The sequence below is a fragment of the Schistocerca nitens genome, chromosome 9 (assembly GCF_023898315.1).
Source record: "Schistocerca nitens isolate TAMUIC-IGC-003100 chromosome 9, iqSchNite1.1, whole genome shotgun sequence".
NCBI classification, from domain to species: domain Eukaryota; kingdom Metazoa; phylum Arthropoda; class Insecta; order Orthoptera; family Acrididae; genus Schistocerca; species Schistocerca nitens.
In genome coordinates this window covers 214,630,501-214,652,567 of record NC_064622.1, presented here as the reverse complement: position 1 = coordinate 214,652,567, position 22,067 = coordinate 214,630,501, and the positions used below count along the sequence as shown (strand labels likewise).

The window sequence follows — 22,067 nt, the reverse complement described above, 5'->3', positions numbered from 1 at the left end:
TAATCAAAGTTTACATTGTTGTTAAGTTTCATAGAATAATCATTTACATATACAAAAAATAACACATAAAATAACTAGCTTATTTAAGAAGTAAACAATTTTATTTATCACTTAGGAAAAACATATGTTATGATCATTACTTTCTAGGAATTCTTCAGTTGAGTAGAATTCACTGCATTTTAGCCGTGTTTGTAATATGCTCTTATATTTATTTAGTGTTACTGTAAGAGTGCAGTATGGTAACTTATTGAAAAATTTTCTCTGACATGCTGTCATTATGCTGAGAAATTCAAAGTGGGTTTTTGCAAGACTCTCTGGGTGATAATCCAACTAAACATCTGACTGCCTTCTTCTGCCACCTGAAAATACATTTCGATCCTGGGGAATTGCCACAGAGCAATATGCCATAATGCAAATGAGAATGGAAGAAAGTAAATTATGAGCGGGGCAATAACTGTTTGCTCACACTGTTCCTTCATTTATATAATAAAAAAGTACACAATCTATTCTGCTGCACAGATAATTTGTATGTTCTTCTCAAGAAAGTTTTTGATCTTTGAACAGTTCAAGTAGTTTTACTGTTTTATTTTCATTTTTAGGAAGTCATGTGACTCACTTTTGGCAATAGTAACTGATTTATTAATTCAGATTGCTAATTATTGCAAAATTGTTATATTACCTATTATATTGTAAATATTCCACAGCTCTGGAATATTCAGAAAAATATGTCATCAAAAGCTATAGGAAACAGTTCTATGCAGGTGAACGTACATTAAATGTGTGATTCACAAGGTTTAGTACCTGGGACATTTCTGTTGTTACCATATGGAAATGATTTACCAAAGACTTGGAAGACTCTTAAAAAGTCATGATGTTCACCAGTGAAAAGCTATACTATTACAAGGCTGAAAAGCAGTGAGGAGAATAATGGAAGAGGCTTACAACTGTTTAAAAAACAGCCCAGTCTGCAACCTAGAGGTAGCTACCATTCTTCTTGGCTTTCCCATTGTAATTTTCCCTATTCTGATGTAAAGAAAAACAGGACTCATAGTGTTGTAAGAATATTTTAGTAAAGTAATTAAATTCTTCATCCCCTGTGTGTCCCTGGTAAACTCATCCCATTTTTCATCCTGTAATTTCTCCTTGAATAGTGCAACTGAGTCAGTATTTCTGTGAAATTTTTCTTAACTCCTATTTTAGTTAAACCAGATTGATGGGGATACTTTATTGCTGGCATTTGACCATTTTGGTCAGATATTATAAAGCTCACATCTATTTAATCAGAATTCTTGCTTGGAATGTTACTCTGGAAATCAAAACAAAGCTAGACATTGGGAACTGCAGTTTCCGTCAATTAAAAAAAAATAATAATAAATAAAAATAAAAAATAAAAAAATAAAATAAAATAAATCTGAAACAAAATCTATATTGAAGTCTCCACATACAATCATTTCCCAGTTATTACTCCTAGATCTTATTGGTACCCCTCAAGCATGCGTGCTGTGTCTTATAATATGAGTGGGCACATGGAAAAAATAGCTGTCTTTATGTACACAAGGTAAACAATTTTACAACTTGCAAGTTGCGTTTGTGCGAGTGTGTGTATGTGTTTCTATTGCTGACAAAGCCCTTAATGGCTGAAAGCTATAATTGTGCGAATCTTTTTGTTGTGCCCGTCATGACTCAGCATCTCCACTATATGGTAAGTAGCAACTTTCCTTCTGAAACATAATTAATTAGATTTACATATTTTGGTTTGTTTAAAACTTGAATTCCCAGTTAGCAGAAATAAGGGATGGCTGGCATAAATGTTTTAGTTATTTTTTGTAATCTGTTCTCTCTGATTAATCAGTTGCAAATTATTGTAAGATACAATGCATGCAGTCAGCTCATTTCTCCTACCCTTCTGCTCACTATCATCAAGGTAGTAAAAGCAATGCAGTGACATCTAGTTTCTTTTAAGCAATCTTTTATTAAAATTCTTCTTTCATTGTAGTGCAGTCAGCTGAAGTTATTGTTAATGTGACAGAAGCAGTTTTACTACAAATACATTCACAATAAATTCACGTACCTCTACAATACTGATAAAGATCATGGCAACAGCTGGTGGCCAACAACTGTACTGCTCCTCATATTCCCCAGTACCATCTACTACATCAACTTCATATAATCTGTGGCGTGGAACTACAGTTGCACGGATATATTTGCCAAGTACAGCTGCAAACAAGCTTCTGTATTCTTTCATGTGCACCTATACCAAGGTATAAGAAAAAGTAAGAAAAATGGTAATTACAGATAAGCAACTTTGTAGTATGTCTTGCATTCAGTAAATATCAGACAAAGGTAAAACTTAATAGCACAGGATGAGTCATGGCAATATTTACAGATAAAATGTCTTTGTCCTGCAACTATTTCTCATTTAATCAAATGAAACTATATGGTTCCAGAGGCCTTTTTGTTCTCAAACATCTATGATGTATTTACGTGGTCTGAAGTGATGAATGAAAATTTGTACCAAGGCTGAGAATCGAATTCAGGTCTCCTGCTTATCAAGCAGATATTTTATATTGGAATACTAACCCAGTTTAATTTGATGCTGAGGTGCTATTCCAGTACAGTTGGAGAGCCTCTGCAATGCTGTTCGATTTTAGGAGGAATACCAAGTGAGCTGAGGTGTCTATGGGTGTTTGGACTGAGGAGGGATGTTCACGAGGGTAGCCTGTGTAGTTGCACAAAGCCACTGTGCCATGGTGGTGTAGTGGTTAGAGCATCTGCCTAGTGAGCAGAAGGCCCAGGTTCCAATCCTGGTTTTGGTACAAGTTTTCATCCATCACTTTAGTCTGCATATATACATTATTTCACATTTACTTGCTTCATTCTCTAGAAAGCTTTTTATTTTATTTTAGATTTATTTTCATTAATTTTATGTATCTGTCATACATCTATATAAATATAAATAATGTCACACAGAACACATTGACACATTTGAGCTTTGGCAAAAGCTGCCTTCAGAACAGAAAACATGCACATATTCACATAAACAATTTTCAAATAGCAATTCAGAAAAAAGGAATTAATATGTGCAATGGATGTGAAATAATGATGACTGAAATTTGTCCACATATGAAGTGTGCAGGTGAACAATGCTTAAAACAGAATGAAATACACAATTTCACCATAAAATTATGTTCTTTCAAGTTATTTCTGCAGCCCCCCCCTCCCCCCCCCCCCCAATGGACTAAGCCTTTATGTGGCAGGGGGCTCAGTACTCAACGATCCAGATGTCCGGCATGGGACAGTCTATTTCAAATAACCGGTTGCTTGGTAATGGGTGACAGGATGTTAATTAGTCAGCAACATGGGAGAGAAAGTGAAGAAGATCAAAAGCTTCTGTGGCAGATGAAGATATCAGTGTCAATGGCAAAGAAAGTGGATGAGTCATTTTCTCCTGACGGTGATACCTCAGTGTAAAGGTGGAGAGGCTGCACCTCAGTATGGCACATCTAGTAGAAGAAGCAACCTGCCAAGCAACCCACAAATCCACATTGTGTCTGACCTGCAACAACTAGCTATATGATCAGTATGGTGGCTGCAAAAGTCAGTAGTATATGTTACCAAAGAGATCAGCTACAAAGATGTCTGCTCCCATAAAAGGCTGCCTGTTAAAACCCATCTGGCAATGAAATTACAGTTGTAACATCCCAAGAAGCAATTGAAATCCTTTCCTAATCTACTTTCAACTAAGACATGAAGGTAAACAATGAATGGGAAAGTACTCTAGGAGGTAAGAAGTATCTGAGCTTCCTACAATTTCTCACATAAGGCCCAAGAGAAAAACATCTGCTAGGCATATGAACATCAACACCTTACTAAAGATTAGGAAACTTAAACAACTGACGGATATGTTAAACAGATGCAACATACTAAAACTAGCACTTCAGGAAACCAGAATGGAGATGAGAATGTATTTGTGTCAGAAGGATACAGAATTTAAAAACCACATAAAATTAATAGTGGGAGGCTTCAAAGCACAGGTCGGCAGATAAGAGAAATACAAGGAAACAGCAGGAAATTTTGCTGAACACAAATGCACGAATAAAAGTGGAGGAAGGGTCATCAACTTCTGCAGACAATTTGACTTAAACCTAATTTCAACCTTTTTCAGAAAAATAACAAGGAGAAAGAAGACCTGGTATCTCCTAATAAACATTCAGGTAGGCTTCAGTTGGATCTTGTGGCAACAACCAAACAAAAGCATAGATAAATCATGAACATGTAGTCAGAAGAGGACTAGACATAGACTTGGACCAAAATTTAACAGATGTCAGAGCCAAATTTCAACCTAAAAGTCCAAACCCCAAAATAAAAATGTCCATACAATTGACACAAAATTTGCCTGACAACAGGAACGAATTAATTAAAAAGCTTCACACAAAGAAGATGGGAAAACTGGGATGAGATCAAAGGAGGAAGTATAGAAATGATAAAAGTTAGTTAATTAGTTATGTGTCCCATTGATCAATCTCATTGCAACCATTATGATGTAGAACGTGTCAAGTGCATAAGAAATGCACACATGAATCAAGTATTTTTTTTATTTTTTTTACGCTTAAAATTTTTGTTACCTACCCCAGACCCTTAAATGGCACAAAATGCATATATTAGACCTATAGATTTATTTATTCATATTGAAGAATTCATCTGTGATATAGAAGTTGTCAAGGAGATATGATTTCAGTTTATTTTTGAAACTATTACTGCAGTCTGTCAGATATTTTATTTCATCTGGTAATTTATCGAAAAGTTTTAGAGCAGCATGTTTTTACCCTTTTTCTGTACCAAGGATAGGTTAAGTAGAGGACAGTGTAAGTCTTTCTTCTGCTATTATAATCATGTCATGAATATCACTGGTGTTTTTAAACTGGTCCATGTTGTCAAAAACAAATTTCATTACTGACAAGGGAAACTCCCCATCGCACCCCCCTCAGATTTAGTTATAAGTTGGCACAGTGGATAGGCCTTGAAAAACTGAACACAGATCAATCGAGAAAACAGGAAGAAGTTGTGTGGAACTATGAAAAAAAAAAAAAAAAGCAAAATATACAAACTGAGTAGTCCATGGGCAAGATAGGCAACAGCAAGGACAGTGTGAGCTGAGGAGCGCCATGGTCCTGTGGTTAGCGTGTGCAGCTGCGGAACGAGAGGTCCTTGGTTCAAGCCTTCTCTAGAGTGTAAATTTTACTTTCTTTATTTTCGCAAAGTTATGATCTGTCCGTTCATTCATTGACGTCTCTGTTCACTGTAATAAGTTTAGCGTCTGTGTTTTGCGACCGCACCACAAAACCGTGCGATTAGTAGACGAAAGGACGTGCCTCTCCAATGGGAACTGAAAACATTTGATCGCAAGGTCATAGGTCAACCGATTCCTCCACAGGAAAACATGACTGATATATTCTATACAACACTGGTGACGGCATGTGCGTCACATGACAGGAATATGTTGTCGACCCACCTAACTTGTACACTTGGCGAATGGGTAAAAGATTCTTCTACCTTGCCCGATTTAGGTTTTCATCTGGATGTGGTAATCACTCCCAAAAAAGTGATGAAAACATAAGGGTTTGTAACATAAACTGAAAATAAAAAATTAAACTTTTCACTCGAGGGAAGACTTGAACCAAAGACCTCTCGTTCCGCAGCTGTGCACGCTAACCATGGGACCACAGCGCTCCTCAGCTCACACTGTCCTCGATGTTGCCTATCTTGCGCATGGACTACTCAGTTTGTATATTTTGCTTATTTTTTTCATAGTTCCACACAACTTCTTCCTGTTTTCTCGATTGATCTGTGTTCAGTCTTTCAAGGCCTATCCACTGTGCCAACTTATAACTAAATCTGAGGGGGGTGCGATGGGGAGGTTCCCTTGTGAGTAAATGTACTGTGAGGCTGTTGTAAGAATTCCGAACCTTTTAAACAGAGGCCTTCAATATGTGTGTCCATGAACCCCATACATTATTCTAACCACTTTCTTTTGAGCAGTGAATACTTTTGACCTAAGAGCTGAGTTACCCCAAAATATTATTCCTCATGACATCAGAAAGTGCAAGTATAAGAAGTATGTTAACTTGCTAATTTCTATATCCTCAAAAATGGCAATTATTCTGATTGCAAAAGTTGCTGAAACTGGTCACTGTAGGAGATCCAAAATATGAATTTTCCAGTTAAGTTTCTCATTTGTATGTGCACCCAAAAACTTAGTATGCTCTACTCTGGCTACTAACTTCTGTTGATGTGTTATATTTATTGAAGGGACTGTACTCCTTCCAGCAGAAAATAGGATGTACTGTGTTTTTTCAAAGTTCAGAGCAAGCCTATTCGCAGAAAACCAATTAATAACTTTTCCAAAGACATTATTTGTATCATTTTCTATTGGAGTTTCTTTTACTGGATTAATAATAATGCTTGTATCATCAGCAAAAAGTGTCAGTTTAGCTTCTTGTTCCAGATAAGAAGGGAGGTCTTTCATACATATCGAGAACAGAAGGGGGCCTGTGATCTGACTCTGTGGAATATCTAATGTGATTTCACATCAGTTAGATTATGTGGCAAACTTCTTTGAATCACTTAAACCACATAAAGAAACTTTTTGCTTCCTGTTCTGTAGATTTAACTTAAACCACTCATGTGCTATTCCATTTATACTGCAGAATTGTAATTTCTGTAACACAATGTCATGCTTTGGATATGTCACAAAAAAATCCTATTTGTGACATTTTATTATTTAAAAACTCTATTATGTGGGCAGTGAAACTATATATTGCTGTCTCAGTGGAACTGTATTTTTGAAATCCGAATTGTGACTTGTTGAGTATCTCATTATGCTGAGATGGTTAACCACTCTTGAGTACATTACTTTCTCAACAATTTTTGAAAATGCTGTAAGCAATGATACTGGCCAGTAATTAGTGACATCTGTGGTGTCCCCTTTTTTGTAGAGTGGCTTGACAATGGCATATTTTAACCTGTCTGGGAAAATACCTTGAGCTAGTGATACATTACATACTTGACTCAGAACGTCAGCTGTAACTGCTCCACATTGTTTCAGTCTCTTGTTAGAAATGTTATCCACTCCAACAGAACATTTATTTTTCAAAGATTTAATAATTTTCCTTATTTCACAAGAGGTTGTTTGGTGAAAATTAATCTGACTAAGATTTCTCAAAGAGTTAGAACAAACATCAAGAAAAAGGATACATAGAAGTTGGAACAAGATATGGGAAAAAGTGATAGAGTGCAGACTAGCAGATTAGAAAAAATGGGACTCCTGCAAAAAGGAGAGAGGCTGGAACACATTCACTGAGATCATGCAACAGACACAAAAATAGGAAACAGATACAAACTTCAGACAGAACAAAGCTAGGGAATTCTACAAAGTTTCCAAAGAAGAAATAAGTGGGTACAAGCAGGTGAGCCTTGTCATCAAAGATTCTACAGGCTAATGATTACAAAGGATGAAGACAACTGCCAGTCACTAGCAAAGTACTTCAAGAATCTTGAGGAACCAACATGACAACTAATTTTCAGAAAATCTCAAAAGGAAAACCCACCTTCAGAACCACAGTCACTGCATCAAATTGAACAACATGTTGGGCAGCTGAAAAGCAATAATAGAGCAACAGGTGAAGACAGGATATCAGCTGAGATGTGAAAACTGGGAGGGAAACATTTATGAGGTTATTGAAGTTAATAAAAGAAACATAAATCACGAGTCTTTTTCAGAGAAATGAAGAGCAGAATTAAAAGCTTCGAGGCAAAAGAACCCTTTGTAATAGGACAAGATGGCACAATAAAAATTGGCAAGAAAGAGTTGTGTGAGGAAATGACTAGGTATTTTAGGGATTTGCTGAAAGCAGAAGCACCGACAGTAAAGTGGACACACTAATTCTCTAGGGACGAAAGTCAGAATAATCTAGACAATGCACACAACAGGGCAGAAGTAGAGGAAGCAATTAAAAACCTCAAAAACAACAAGGCATCAGGCAATGATGGTATCTGATTTAATCCAGGACATTGGCACAAAGATTGGTAATCAGGAACTTTACACAAGCAGCTCGCCTCCCCTTGCCAGCCAAATAATAACAGCAAAAATTTTCCATCACCAACATTCGAATTGCACAAGTGCACTGTAGCAATGACAACTACAGAGGCAGGTACAGACAAAATGTGATACCAGAAATCCCTGGAAAATTACATATGAGATTTGTAACAGCTCTTTTTCCTATTAATGTGCCTTTTTACTTATTGTGTAACCCTTGATGGTCTCCTACTCTATAGCCTCTTTCTTATAGACAGTTTTATTTATTTCTTGTTCCACAGATCCATAATGTAAACAGACCACATGACATGGAAAGAGACAATTTTACAAACTTTCTGTGTTCATTACACAACTATGCACTTGGGATTAAGTCACTAGTACTAATTAATTAAATGTGAACATGTTATGCATTTTCTGACATAAAAATAAGATGAAGCACACTAAACAGATCAGGCATGCACTACACATCAGAGGCTGCTACTCAGGTTGCTGACTCTGTATGGTGTGCACACAAGGGTTTTTTGGATCAGGCAACTCTCTATCAAATCCAGATAATTATAGCTATAGGAAACCCAGAAGTATCAGTGTAAGATTCAAAGAAATACCTCCCACATGTGAGAGTGTTAAAATCGTAATGGTAAACTGCTGAAGCATTTGCAACAAAGTGCCAGATATTGAAGTGCTCATGAAAAACAGTGAAGCTCACACAAACTAGGTACAGAAAGCTGGTTGAAACCTGAAACTGACAGCAGTGAGATTTTTCGGAAAATCTGAGTGTATATCGAAAGGATAAACAAATGGGAAATGGAGGTGGTGTATTTGTAGCAGTAGACAAGAAACTTAAATTCTCTGAGATAGAAACTGAAGCTGCATGTGAGACTGTTTGGGCAAGACTCAATATCAGGGGTGGGTATAAAATGATAACTGGATCCTTCTATCACCCTCCAGACTCATCTCCTGATGTAACTGAAAACTTTTGAGTAAACCTCAGTTCTCTTGTACATAACTTTCACAATCATACTGTAACCATGAGTGAAGACTTAAATCACAACTCTGTTACTGCTGGGTATGATAAGACATCCTGTGAAAAATTACTAAATGTCATCTCTGAAAACTACCTAGAACAGATAGTTATGGACCTCACAAATGATGGAAATATATTGGATCTAATGGCAGCAAATAGGCTGACCTCTTTGAAGATGTCCATGTTGAAATTGGTATCAGTGACCATGACACAGTTGTGGCAGCAATGATTACCAAAGTACAAAGAACAACCAAAACAAGCAGATATATATGTTCAATAAAATAGATAGAAAATCAGTAATGTGAAATCTCAGTGAGAAACTTGAAACTTTCAGCACAGTGCAGGAGCATGTAGAGGAACTATGACTCAAGTTTAAAAGAATAGTTGACTATGCACTGGATAAATATGTACCCAGTAGAACAGTCATAATGGGAGCATGTAAGGAAACTTCTAAAGAAACAGAGATTACTCCTAATAGGTGTAAAACAAAGCATAGGGATATAAATATAGAGATACTGAATGAAATGTGTCTGGTTGTCAAGAGAGCAATGCATGAAGCCTTCAGTGACTACCATAGCAGAATTCTTCTTCTTTTGCTACTGCCTTAGCCCCACATCATGTGTAGGATCGGCAGGGCTAAGTATGGACTTGGCATGGTTAATTTTAAGGGGTATCCAGATGCCCTTCCTACTGCCACCCCATACTCCCCAGGATGGAATTAGTGTACCCCAGCTGTCTGCATCTAGTGTAAATCATGAAAGAGTGTGAATGCGTTTCAAATGTCTGCGAGTCATGTAACAGAAGTGAGACATGGGGACCAGCCCGGTATTCACCAAGTGGGATGTGGAAAACCGCCTAAAAACCACATCCAGGCTGGCCGGTACACCGACCCTCGTCGGTACTCTGCCAAGCAGATACGATCCAGGGCTGCTGCGTGCCTACCCGAGTCCAGAAAGCAGTGCGTTAGCACTCTCGGCTACCCTGGTGGGTAGACTACCATAGCAGAATTCTGTCAAATGATGTTTCACAGAACCCAAAGAAATTTTGGTCACACATAAAGTGTGTTAGTGGCACCAAAGTTAGTGACCAGTCTCTCATGAGTAAGACAGGAACAGAAATTGAGGATAACAAAGCAAAAGCTGAAATGCTCAACTCCACTTTCAAATGTTCCTTTATAATGGAAAACCCCAGAGAATTGCCGCAACTTAATCCTCATACCACTGAAAAGAGGAATTAAATAAGTATTAGTATTAGTGTTGTTGAGAAACAGCTGAAATCAATAAAACTGAACAAAAATCCAGGGCCCAATGAAATCCCTATCAGATTATATACTGAATTTGTGGCTGAGTTAGCCCCTCCCATAACTATAATTTATAAACTATAATCTTGGAAAAAAGCAAAAGTCACACCTGTCTACGGGAAGGGTAGTAGAAGTGATCCACAAAACTACAAATATATTTGACATTGATCTGTGAGATGTCCTGAACAGAATGATGTCCTCAGTGCCAACCAGTGTGGATTCTGAAGACATCGATTATGTGAAACCCAATTCTTACTTTTCTAACACAACATACTGAAAGCTTTGGATCAAGGCAGTCAGGTAGATGTAGTATTTCTTGATTTCTGAAAAGCTTTTGAGCCAGTACCACACCTACACTTATTGTTGAAAGTACAGTCACATGGGATATCAAGTGAAATTTGTGACTGGATTGAGGACTTGTTGGTGATTAGATTAGATTAGATAAGATTAATACTAGTTCCATGGCTCATGAATATGATATTTCGTAATGATGTGGAATGAGTCAAGTTTTCCAATACATGACATAATTAAGTTAATTTAACAACATACTTAAGTAAATATAACAACTTTTTTTATTTTTGTGTGTTTTTTTTAATTTTTTTTTCTTAATTTATATCTAAAAATTCCTCTATGGAGTAGAAGGAGTTGTCATTCAGAAATTCTTTTAATTTCTTCTTAAATACTTGTTGGTTATCTGCCAGACTTTTGATACTATTTGGTAAGTGACCAAAGACTTTAGTGGCAGTATAATTCACCCATTTCTGTGCCAAAGTTAGATTTAATCTTGAATAGTGAAGATCATCCTTTCTGCTAGTATTGTAGTTATGCACACTGCTATTACTTTTGAATTGGGTTTGGTTGTTAATAACAAATTTCATAAGAGAGTATATATACTGAGAAGCTACTGTGAATATCCCAAGATCCTTAAATAAATGTCTGCAGGATGATCTTGGGTGGGCTCCAGCTATTATTCTGAATACACGCTTTTGTGCAATAAATACTTTATTCCTCAGTGATGAATTACCCCAAAATATGATACCATATGAAAGCAATGAGTGAAAATAGGCGTTAGTAAGCTCATTTACTAAGATGTTTATCACCAAAATTTGCAATGACCCTTATTGCATAAGTAGCTGAACTCAAACGTTTCAGCAGATCATCAATGTGTTTCTTCCAATTTAATCTCTCATCAATGGACACACCTAAAAATTTGGAATATTCTACCTTAGCTATATGCTTCTGATTAAGGTCTATATTTATTAATGGCGTCATAGCATTCACTGTACGGAACTGTATGTACGGTGTCTTATCAAAATTCAATGAAAGTCCGTTTACAAGGAACCACTTCGTAATTATCTGAAAGACAGTATTGACAATTTCATCAGTTAATTCTTGTTTGTCAGGTGTGATTACTATACTTGTATCATCAGCAAAGAGAACTAACTTTGCCTCTTCATGAATATATATTAAGAACAACAAAGGACCCAAGACTGACCCTTGTGGAACCCCATTCTTGATAGTTCCCCAGTTTGAGGAATGTGCTGATCTTTGCATATTATGAGAACTGCTTATTTCAACTTTCTGCACTCGTCCAGTTAGGTACGAATTGTACCATTTGTGCACTGTCCCACTCATGCCACAATATTTGAGCTTGTCTAGTAGAATTTCATGATTTACACAATCAAAAGCCTTTGAGAGATCACAAAAAATCCCAATGGGTGGTGTTTGGTTATTCAGATCATTCAAAATTTGATTGGTGAAGGCATATATGGCATTTTCTGTTGAAAAACCTTTCTGGAAACCAAACTGACATTTTGTTAGTACTTGATTTTTACAGATATGTGAAGCTACTCTTGAATACATTACTTTCTCAAAAATTTTGGATAAAGCTGTTAGAAGGGAGATTGGACGGTAATTGTTGACATCAGATCTATCCCCCTTTTTATGGAAAGGTATAACAATAGCATATTTCAGTCTATCAGGGAAAATGCCCTGTTCCAGAGAGCTATTACACAGGTGGCTGAGAATCTTACTTATCTGTTGAGAACAAGCTTTTAGTATTTTGCTGGAAATGCCATCAATTCCATGTGAGTTTTTGCTTTTAAGCAAGTTTATTATTTTCCTAATTTCAGAGGGAGAAGTGGGTGAGATTTCAATTGTATCAAATTGCATAGGTATGGCCTCTTCCATTAACAGCCTAGCATCTTCTAATGAGCACCTGGATCCTACTATATCCACAACATTTAGAAAATGATTATTAAAAATATTTTCAACTTCTGACTTTTTGTTCATAAAGTTTTCATTCAATTTTATGGTAATACTGTCTTCCTGTGCTTTTGGTTGACCTGTTTCTCTTTTAATAATATTCCAAATTGTTTTAATTTTATTATCAGAGTTGCTGATTTCAGACATGATACACATACTTCTGGATTTTTTAATAACTTTTCTTAATGTAACACAGTAGTTTTTATAATGTTTGATAGTTTCTGGGTCACTACTCTTTCTTGCTGTCAGATACATTTCCCTTTTCCGGTTACAAGATATTTTTATACCCTTAGTAAGCCATGGTTTGTTACAAGGTTTCTTACGAGTATATTTAACTATTTTCTTTGGGAAGCAGTTTTTAAATGCATTTACAAAAATGTCATGAAATAAATTATATTTTAAATTGGCATCAGGTTCATGGTACACCTCATCCCAGTCTAACTGCTGTAGGCTTTCCCTGAAATTTGCAATTGTTAAATCGTTGACTGAACGTACTACTTTGGAGGACTGTTTAGTATTGCTGAATGGAGCTATGTCATATATTGTAACTAGCTGTGCTCCATGATCAGAAAGACCATTCTCAACAGGCTGAGCATTTATCTGGTTAAACTTATCTTGGTCTATAAAGAAGTTATCTATCAGTGAGCTGCTATCCTTTACCACTCGAGTAGGAAAATCAATAACGGGTTTCAAATTGAAAGAACCGAGTAATACTTCAAGGTCATTTTTCCTATTACCCTCTTTCAGAGAATCTACATTGAAGTCCCCACAAATAATAATTTGCTTCCCCCTGTCTGACAGATAGCACAACAAGGAGTCCAAATTTTTCAGAAATAGATGAAAATTTCCTGATGGGGATCTATATACAGTAACAATTATAAATGTGCCTTTATTTAATTTAAGCTCACAGGCACATGCTTCTATATGTTTCTCTACACAAAACTTTTTTATTTCTATACTTTTTGCACAATGATAACTTTTGACATATATGGCAACTCCTCCTTTCTCCATATTTTCTCTCATTACATGTGCAGAGAGCTTATATCCACTTACATTTGCCTTATCCATATCAGTAACAATGTGATGCTCAGACAGGCATAGTATATCTATTTCATCCTCAACTTCTAAATCTTCTAAACAAACCAGAAGCTCATCTATTTTATTCTTTAAACTCCCAATATTTTGATGAAATATACTTACATTATTTTTAATTATACTTTTATGAGAACCTTTCCTTATTCTAACTTTTGCAGTACTCTCCTGTCTGAGTTTCTCATTGTGCTTAGGCCTAGTTCCTATACCAGTGGTCACATGGTGTTCAGAGAGGCAGATTATGTCAACTGGGTTGGGTGACTTTAATTCATCAATGCAATTACCTAGGACTGAGATACAACTTGGTGGAGATAAAATTTCTGGTGATTGGTGAAAATTTATAATTGACAGCTGTGATTGGTGATCCAATGTGCTAGAATTGTGCTGTTTAATTTCTTTCCTAAACTGAAGATTTGTTTCAATCCTGACCTCTCATAGAACTTGACATCGTTCTGTCTTACCTATCCTAAAAAAGGTGCTGCTCCAACACCTGTAACCACTGGTATTTTACCATTCATGGCAGTGCCTCCCCCCCTTAAATTTCCTGCTATTACCCCAGCCTGTTTCCCCTTCCCTTTCCTGTTGAGATGTAGGCCGTGCCTCGTATAGTCCCACCTACTGAGAGAATCAACAGGAACCACACCAATATGAGCCCCCGCACCCGACCCAAGCAGCTGTTCCAACTCCAAATTAACTCTCCCAACAGAAGAGTTCAAATGAGGCCGGTCATGGCGTCTCAGGACAGATACAAATTCAACATTGGTGTGTATTGATGCCGACACAATCTTTACCAGGTCACACTCTATACTGTACCCAGGATCTCTGTCGATGCTATTCCCTGGCCCTCCCACAATAACCATGGTGTCTTCCCTGGTAAATCCTTTACAGAGTGAACCTAAATCCTCTGTCACCTGATCCAGACTAGCACTTGGTTTGAAAAAATTTGTGACCTGGTATTCTAGTCCTAATTCCTCCTGCAGAAGTTGGCCTATACCTCTGGCATGAGAACTGCCTAACAACAAAACTTTATTCCTTTTCGATGACTTTCCTACATTCTTTTTCAATTTCCTTTTGAAAGTTTGTTGTGTCCTGTCTACACCTACCTGTGCTTGAGGCTCATCAGTTTCTAACTGAAGCAACAGGTCAAACTTATTTTTGACATTCACCACAAAACTGTCAGACTTAGTTCTAGGCCTGTTCCTTCTGTTACCTGTTGCTACTTCCCACCTCTCTTTGCCCTTCTCCCTCATTAACCTGTCCAGATCTTTCCTAGCCTGATCTAGCTCAGCCTGAAGGGCAGCAATTTTCCCCTCCTGTTCCACTATCTTCCTTTCTCTGCTGCAAATCCTACATAACCACTGATGAGCCTGATCCACTTCCCCGACACCCATGCCACTGCAGTCCCCCCAGTGAAAAAAACTACTGCATCCATCACACCAAACCCCGGAACTAACAATTCTATGGCAAGTCAGGCACTTCTCACTCATGACAAAAATAATACTTTAGCTAGAATAAATCAATTAAATCACCGAAAATCAAAAAAAGACGTTACAAAAATTAAGCCTATTCACAAATGTATATAAGCAAGTTTCTGATTTAAAATTCTGCTGAGGAGGACGTAGCATGTTATCTTGGATGGAGAGTCATTGTCAGATGTAGAGGTAACTTCGGGTATGCCCGAGGGAAGTGTGTTGGAACCCTTTCTGTTCATGTTATATATTAATTACCTTGTGAACAATACTAATGGCAATATCAGACTTTTTGCAGATGATACGTTTATCTACAATGAAGTGCTGTCTGAAAGAAGATGCATGATTATTTAGTCAGTTCTTGATAAGATTTCAAAGTGGTGCAAAGCTTGGCAACTTGTTTTAAATGTTTAGAAATGTAAAATTTTGCACTTCACAAAATCAAAAAACCTAATATCCTATGACTATAATATCAATAAGTCATTGTTGTAATCATCCAACCCATATAAATACCTGGATGTAACACTTTGTAGGGATATGAAATGAAATGGTCACAGAGGCTCAGTCATGAGTAAAGCACATGTTAGACTTCAGTTTATTGGTAGAATACTGGGGAAATGCAATCCATGTACAAAGGAGACGGTTTACAAATAACTTGTGCAACTTGTCGTAAAATATTGCTCAAGTGTGTGAGAACCATACCAAATAAGACTTAAAGGGATATTGAATGTATGTAGAGAAGGGCACCATGAATGGTCATGGGTTTGTTTGATTTGTGTGAGAGTGGCCCAGAAATAGTGAATGAACTGAGCTGAAAGATTCTTAAAGATAGGTGTAAACTATCTCAAGAAAGTTTACTAACAAAGTTTCAAGAACCAAGTTTAAATGACAACTCTAGTAATATACCACACCCCCCATACAATGCTCACATAGGGATTATGAGGATAATACTACAATAATAACTACACACACAGAGGCATTCAAACAATCATTCTTCCTGCACTCCATATGTGGATGGAATGAAAAGGAACACTAACAATTGGTACAATGGGATGTACACACTGCTGTGAACCTCACAATGGTTTGCACAATATACATGTAGAATACTGCACAACACAACACCACCTGTACATAGTAGGATGAGAGTTACAAAGTGCCTCCCCCTAATGTTGCATTTTTCATACTTTATGTATGACATTTATACATAATATAGACTGCACCAAAATAGTACAGGAGGTCTGTATAAACTGTGTAATAAAATTGTTCTGAATTTACTTTATAGTTTCAGTTTTTACATCAAAAAGTGCATTAACTGTGAAATGAATGCAGATGTTGTGCTTCACTAGCAGCTCAATCTGTTCACAATTTTGGGTTTGTCAGTTCCCGACCAAATTGTTAAGTTCCTGCATAACATAGACCTGTTATGGTGCAGATTAGTCTGTCACCAAAATCAAACGTATCACATTCTACTCTGTATTAGTGGTTAGTTAATTCTCACAGCTTTTCTTAGTGTCAAAGTTTTTATTCCTCTGAGGTGCATAATTTTAATAATGCACTTACTTTGCCCCTAGTGTTCAGTGTATTTATCTTAGGGTTTTTCTGCTATAAAGCATGTCTTTTGTTTCTTTTAAAACAGATAAATATGTTTTTGACTTGTATATTTGTCCAGTATGTATTTAGTTAGTCATATGACTATTTTTTAAGCAGACTATTCTAGATTAGGCTGCAGTGAATTGTTATTCAAACACATTAGATAAACTAATCAGTATAAAACATACCAATCGCACAAACTCATCCCACTCCAAGTAGCCATTCTGGTCCTGGTCAGCTTTTCTCAGAATTTCTCTAACAGCAGCATCAGGAATATCTCTTTCATATGATGCACTTCTGATGATATTCTTCAGCTCTATGAGCGATATTCGTCCATCATTATTCAAATCATACTTGTTGAAGATTCTCCGCCAGTGCTGCAAGTGAAATGATTTGCATAAAAATGTCTATATAATTGTACAATGGTAACGTCAAAGTAGAGCAACAAACATAGAAAAAGTGTTACTGGATGAAGAGGAACTTCGGTCTCCTCTGGATGCTGCCTCAGTTCAATGCCTTCACCAGCCGACATATTCGTTTCCTGAAAAATAAAATGATTCTGTTTGACCCAGAAGGTCGAGCTGTATATTTTATGTTATCCTATTTTGACTCATGCCAGCGGGATAGTGAGTTTCATACATTCATTCTTTTATTCGTTCATACATATCACGCCCCATGAAACCTATAATGAAGGAGATCCTTTAGGGGTGTGAAATGAGCTAAATTATACATACACTGGCATCTGTACGCCAACCTTCAATCTAACAAATAGAAAGATAGCCAACAGTCTTACATTCATTTAAATTCTATTCTAATGTTTAACAGCCAGTCTAAAGTAAAATGATTTAATAGCACCACAGAAGGGACTTTCGGCGTAATTTTTTACACTACGGTAAATTATCGAGCAGACTGGACGTTATTCCCGTTTTGTTAAACATTCTTCCTCTGGCGGTGGGGCGGAAAACGAGTAACATAACTTTAAGCTGACAATGTTAAATTCTGTTCACGATGTATTAACTTACTTAAAACCAGTGTAAGAACTCTCTTACAATGCAAATCAGTAAAACTGGTAAGCACCGTTGAACAGATCACTTTGTTTCAATAAAGCTCCTAGGACACGTGGGAAAGACGTTACTCACGCTAACACTAAAACGTACTCGCACGATGGGAGTCTGTAGTAACTTAGCTGCGCCCGTGTGTCTTCATACACTAACTTATCTTATCTGTGCGTTTAGGATTTCTACGAAGAACATGCCTCACCTTTGCGTCCAAACAGCGGCACTCTTAGTAACGTTTCAGACCTGTGAGATAACCACATTTTTACCCCGAAAGTAAGTGTTATCAGATTTGTGAAGTGTATATCGGTACGCCGGGGTGAGTCACTTTCGTCTGACCATTCAAACTTTCCACGCCGTTGACAAATGAATAAAGCAACTTGTCGCGCGCTCACCGGCAGCGCTGTCGCAGTTAATTTATTACAAGAGTACACTGTCCCTGACCGAAGCGCGCATCGTGTTCTAAAACATATAAATTCTCTTGGTCTGCCAGAAAGTCGTTCATCTAACGCACATATCCAACACTTTTGGACCTGTTAAATGTGTAATATTTGTTCTGACATCAATCGCAAATTTTTTTAAAATGATTTAAATACGGCTTTCTGACAATAAGTGATGACCTACGTCAGGGAAACATACGGAACTACGCTCATTTCACTTTCTCCCGCCTAGACAAACTTATCTGATTGCGCTTGCTGTAACAAATCCTTTTTACCACAACTTTTGGAATTAAGCATTACAAATTCCCATCTCTGTATCTCACTTTCCTTACTTTTTATTCCGTTCCACAAACCTAGCTACTTGGTGTTCGCCAGCTAGCCTGGAAACATCCTCCAACTGATAGACAGAGGCATCAACGTCACTGTGCAGCTTACCAACGACCTCCTACAAAATAGTCGTCGTTTCATCTAAATTATATGCTTTTAGTTATATCAGCTACAAGAGTATCACAGTGGGTAACGATAACTGACACAAGAGAAATTACGTGATAACACAAGCGAAAGCGTTCCATAAAAACATGGATGTGCAAACGAACCTTTGCGAGATAATTGCGAATGAGTGACCGCAACGACTGCAATTTGTAATAGTATCCCAGTAGTACAAATTTCTTTAAAATAGAAGCTACATCTTGAAAACTGAAAAGTTTCCAGAAGGGTGGAAACAAGCATTAATCCACCCGTTACGTCCAAAGTCAGCAATTTTCGATGACTGTCACTTCTCCCAGTGGCATTTAAAATATTATCAAAAGTTTTCTTAGACAGAGTTGTAGAAACTTTAGACAAACAATTGAGAGAATATCAGGGAAGACCCTGCACACAACAGAGTTTTAACTTAAAATCAATAATTCGCTGAAGAATGTTAACCAGCAAACCTATAACAGTATCATTTATCGATTTCAAAAAAGCAATTCTGTAGGCAGAGAAACAATAGATAAAAAATCATTAGAGAATTTGGTGGTAAAGCAAAATAAGCAAACCTAAACCGAGAAACTTTTACAAATACGACATCTAAAGTTAAATTTATGGGAGAAGTATCTCAGCTATTTGAAATTAAAAAAAAAAAAAAGTCCAGATGTGTGAGAAATGTTATGGGACTTAACTGCTAAGGTAATCAGTCCCTAAGCTTACACACTACTTAACCTAAACTATCCTAAGGACACACACACCCATGCCGAGGGAGGACTCGAACCTCCGCCGGGGCCAGCCGCACAGTCCATGACTGCAGCGCCTTAGGTCGCTCGGCTAATGCGGTGCTCGGCAAGGGGATGGTTTATCAGTTAGACAAGGAGACGGTTTATCGCCTTTACTGTTTATCTGCGTCTTAGAAAAAAATGTAAGGATCTGGAATTTGAAGCTAAAGAATCACAAAACTGAACGAGTAATTGTAGAAAGGAAAACAAATGGCATTAAGATAAACTGATTGGCTTTTGCAGGCGATTTTGCAAGACTTCAAGAATACCTTCTCCAGTTATTCAAACAAATCTTCTGAAAGAAATAGCAAATAGATCTGTTCTCAAAATTTCTGCTGAAAAAAATTCATGACAAACATAAAAAATGCGCCAAAACTCATAGAAATACAAATAGGTGAAACAGAGCTAGCAAACAAATTCAAATATCTTGGAGAATCTGTGCAAAAGAAGGGACTAGAAAAATGTGCAGTAGATGTAAGAGTTATCAAAATGGAGAGCGCGTTTGGTTCGACAAAGAATATTTGCAACAAGAAATACATGTCAAGAAAAAAAACAAACTGAAACACTATACCACAGTGGTACGATCAGAAGGTTTATATGGATGTGAATGCCCAACAATGAACTATAAGCTGGACAGAACAGAGGTTCTTGAAACACTGATAGAAAAATAACCGATGCAATACAAACTACAGATGACTGGAAAATGAGAAGTAATGAGGAGGTCTACAAAAATACAGAGAAAATATCAAAAGTAATGGTTAAAAGAAAACTAATCTTTTTTGGACTCCTCTACCGAATGAATGAGAACAAGCTCATGAAACAAATATTCCTTGTTTCTGGAAGAAGAAATCGACTGTAGCGGTGTATTACAGAAATAAGGAAAGATCTATAAAGAAACAATATCAAAGAAGCGGAAATACGAGACAGAAATCTTTCAACAAAATTCTTTTTTCTGTGCGTGGAGCATACAACAGCTACCACCGTCGTACATTGGCTAAAGACCTGGCGGAGAACCCGAAAAAAATCTTGTCCTATGTAAAATCGCTAAGCGGGTCTAAGATTTCCATCCAGTCACTCGATCAGTCTGGTTTGGCTGTAGCAGATAGCAAAAGCAAGTCCGAAGGTTTAAATTCCACCTTGAAGACATCGTTCACGCAGGAGAATCGTACTACCGTACCGTCATTTGACCATTGCATAGAGTTCCGTATGGATGACATAATAATAAGCATCCCTGGCGTAGAGAAACAACTGAAACAGTTGACAATAAATAAGTCGCCAGGTCTGGATTAAATTTCAATTTCCAATTGGTTTTTTTTTTTTTTTAAAAAAAAGTTCATTAGCCCCTTACTCAGTTTGCATTTATCGCGAATCTCTCCACCTGCGCAAATTGTCAAACTACTGGAAAAAAGTGCAGGTGCCTCCATTTTATAAGAAGGGTAAAAGAACGGACCCGCAAAGTTACAGACCACTATTCTTCGAATAAACTTCCTAGAGACCGGAAAGATCATGTCTATTAATCAGCACGGTTTTAGAACGTATCGCTCGTGCGAAACCCATCTTGCTCCTTTCTCATATGATATATTGCGCGCTATGGATGAAGGGCAACAGACAGATTCCATATTTCTAGATTTCCGAAAAGCATTCGACACGGTACCCCACTGCAGACTCTTAACGAAGGTACGAGCATACTGGCACGAAGACTTCTTAAGTAATAGAATCCAGCACGTTGTCCTAGAAATCGAGTGTTAGTCGCAGGCAGGGGTAACATCAGGGGTGCCCCATGCAAGTATCGGAACATTGCTATTTACTATGGACCTAAATGATCTGGCGGACAGGGTGGGCAGCAATCTGGAGTTGTTTGCTGATGATGCTGTGATGTACAAAAGGGCGTTCAAAAAGTTTTGCATAGTCGTCTATAATTTTTTAATTTTTTGCAGGAGGAGAATGAAATTCTTTGTGAACACACTTGGAACATTTACCTATAAATTGGTATATAAAAGTATTTTCTTTTATTTACAGGTGAGCCATTATGGATCGTGAAGTAGATGTCAGTTTGCGACAACGGTCGGTGATCGAGCGCCTCTTCAAGACTGGCGATGACTCTGCTACATCGATTCACAGGAGGTTGCTTCCTGTTTATGGAGAGGACACAGTGGATCGCAGCAGTATCCAGTGGTGGTTTCAGAGGTTCAAAGAAGGTGATTTCTCTCTACTAGACAATCTACGATGCGACAGACCATCGACGACAGTGAATGACGTGAATAAGGAGACCATTGATCAAATCATCCAAAATGACAGATGTGTGAGGACACGGTAGCGTGTTGAAATGACTCGTTTGTCATTGTATAATGTTGTATCACTGATACCGTCACTAGGGTACAGAAAAATCTGTGCACGTTGGGTGCCTAGATTATTGACAAGAGAAATGAAAACGATGACGAAGAATGTGTGCGAGGGTTTCATGAAGACCTTTACTGAAGAGTGACA

At 37.3% G+C, this 22,067-nt stretch overlaps 1 protein-coding gene across 7 annotated transcripts in view; it reads right to left on the bottom strand.

Annotated features, from left to right (window-relative positions):
• LOC126203239 (rhomboid-related protein 2-like) overlaps window positions 1-19,618 on the bottom strand; it is a 79,900-nt gene extending 60,282 nt beyond the window's left edge. The window contains exons 1-4 of one of the 7 annotated variants that reach the window (XM_049937487.1): window positions 19,557-19,618; window positions 17,302-17,376; window positions 17,024-17,212; window positions 2,072-2,251 (exon numbers count right to left, since the gene is read on the bottom strand). In XM_049937487.1, coding sequence (XP_049793444.1) covers window positions 2,072-2,251; window positions 17,024-17,212; window positions 17,302-17,376; window positions 19,557-19,607 — 495 coding nt within the window. In that variant the 5' untranslated portion in view covers window positions 19,608-19,618. Of the gene's footprint in view, window positions 1-2,071; window positions 2,252-17,023; window positions 17,213-17,301; window positions 17,377-17,857; window positions 18,035-18,095; window positions 18,161-19,556 lie in introns of those variants that run through there. The other 6 variants (XM_049937491.1, XM_049937489.1, XM_049937493.1 and 3 more) reach the window with 6 other exon arrangements.
• Window positions 19,619-22,067: the final 2,449 nt, after the last annotated feature.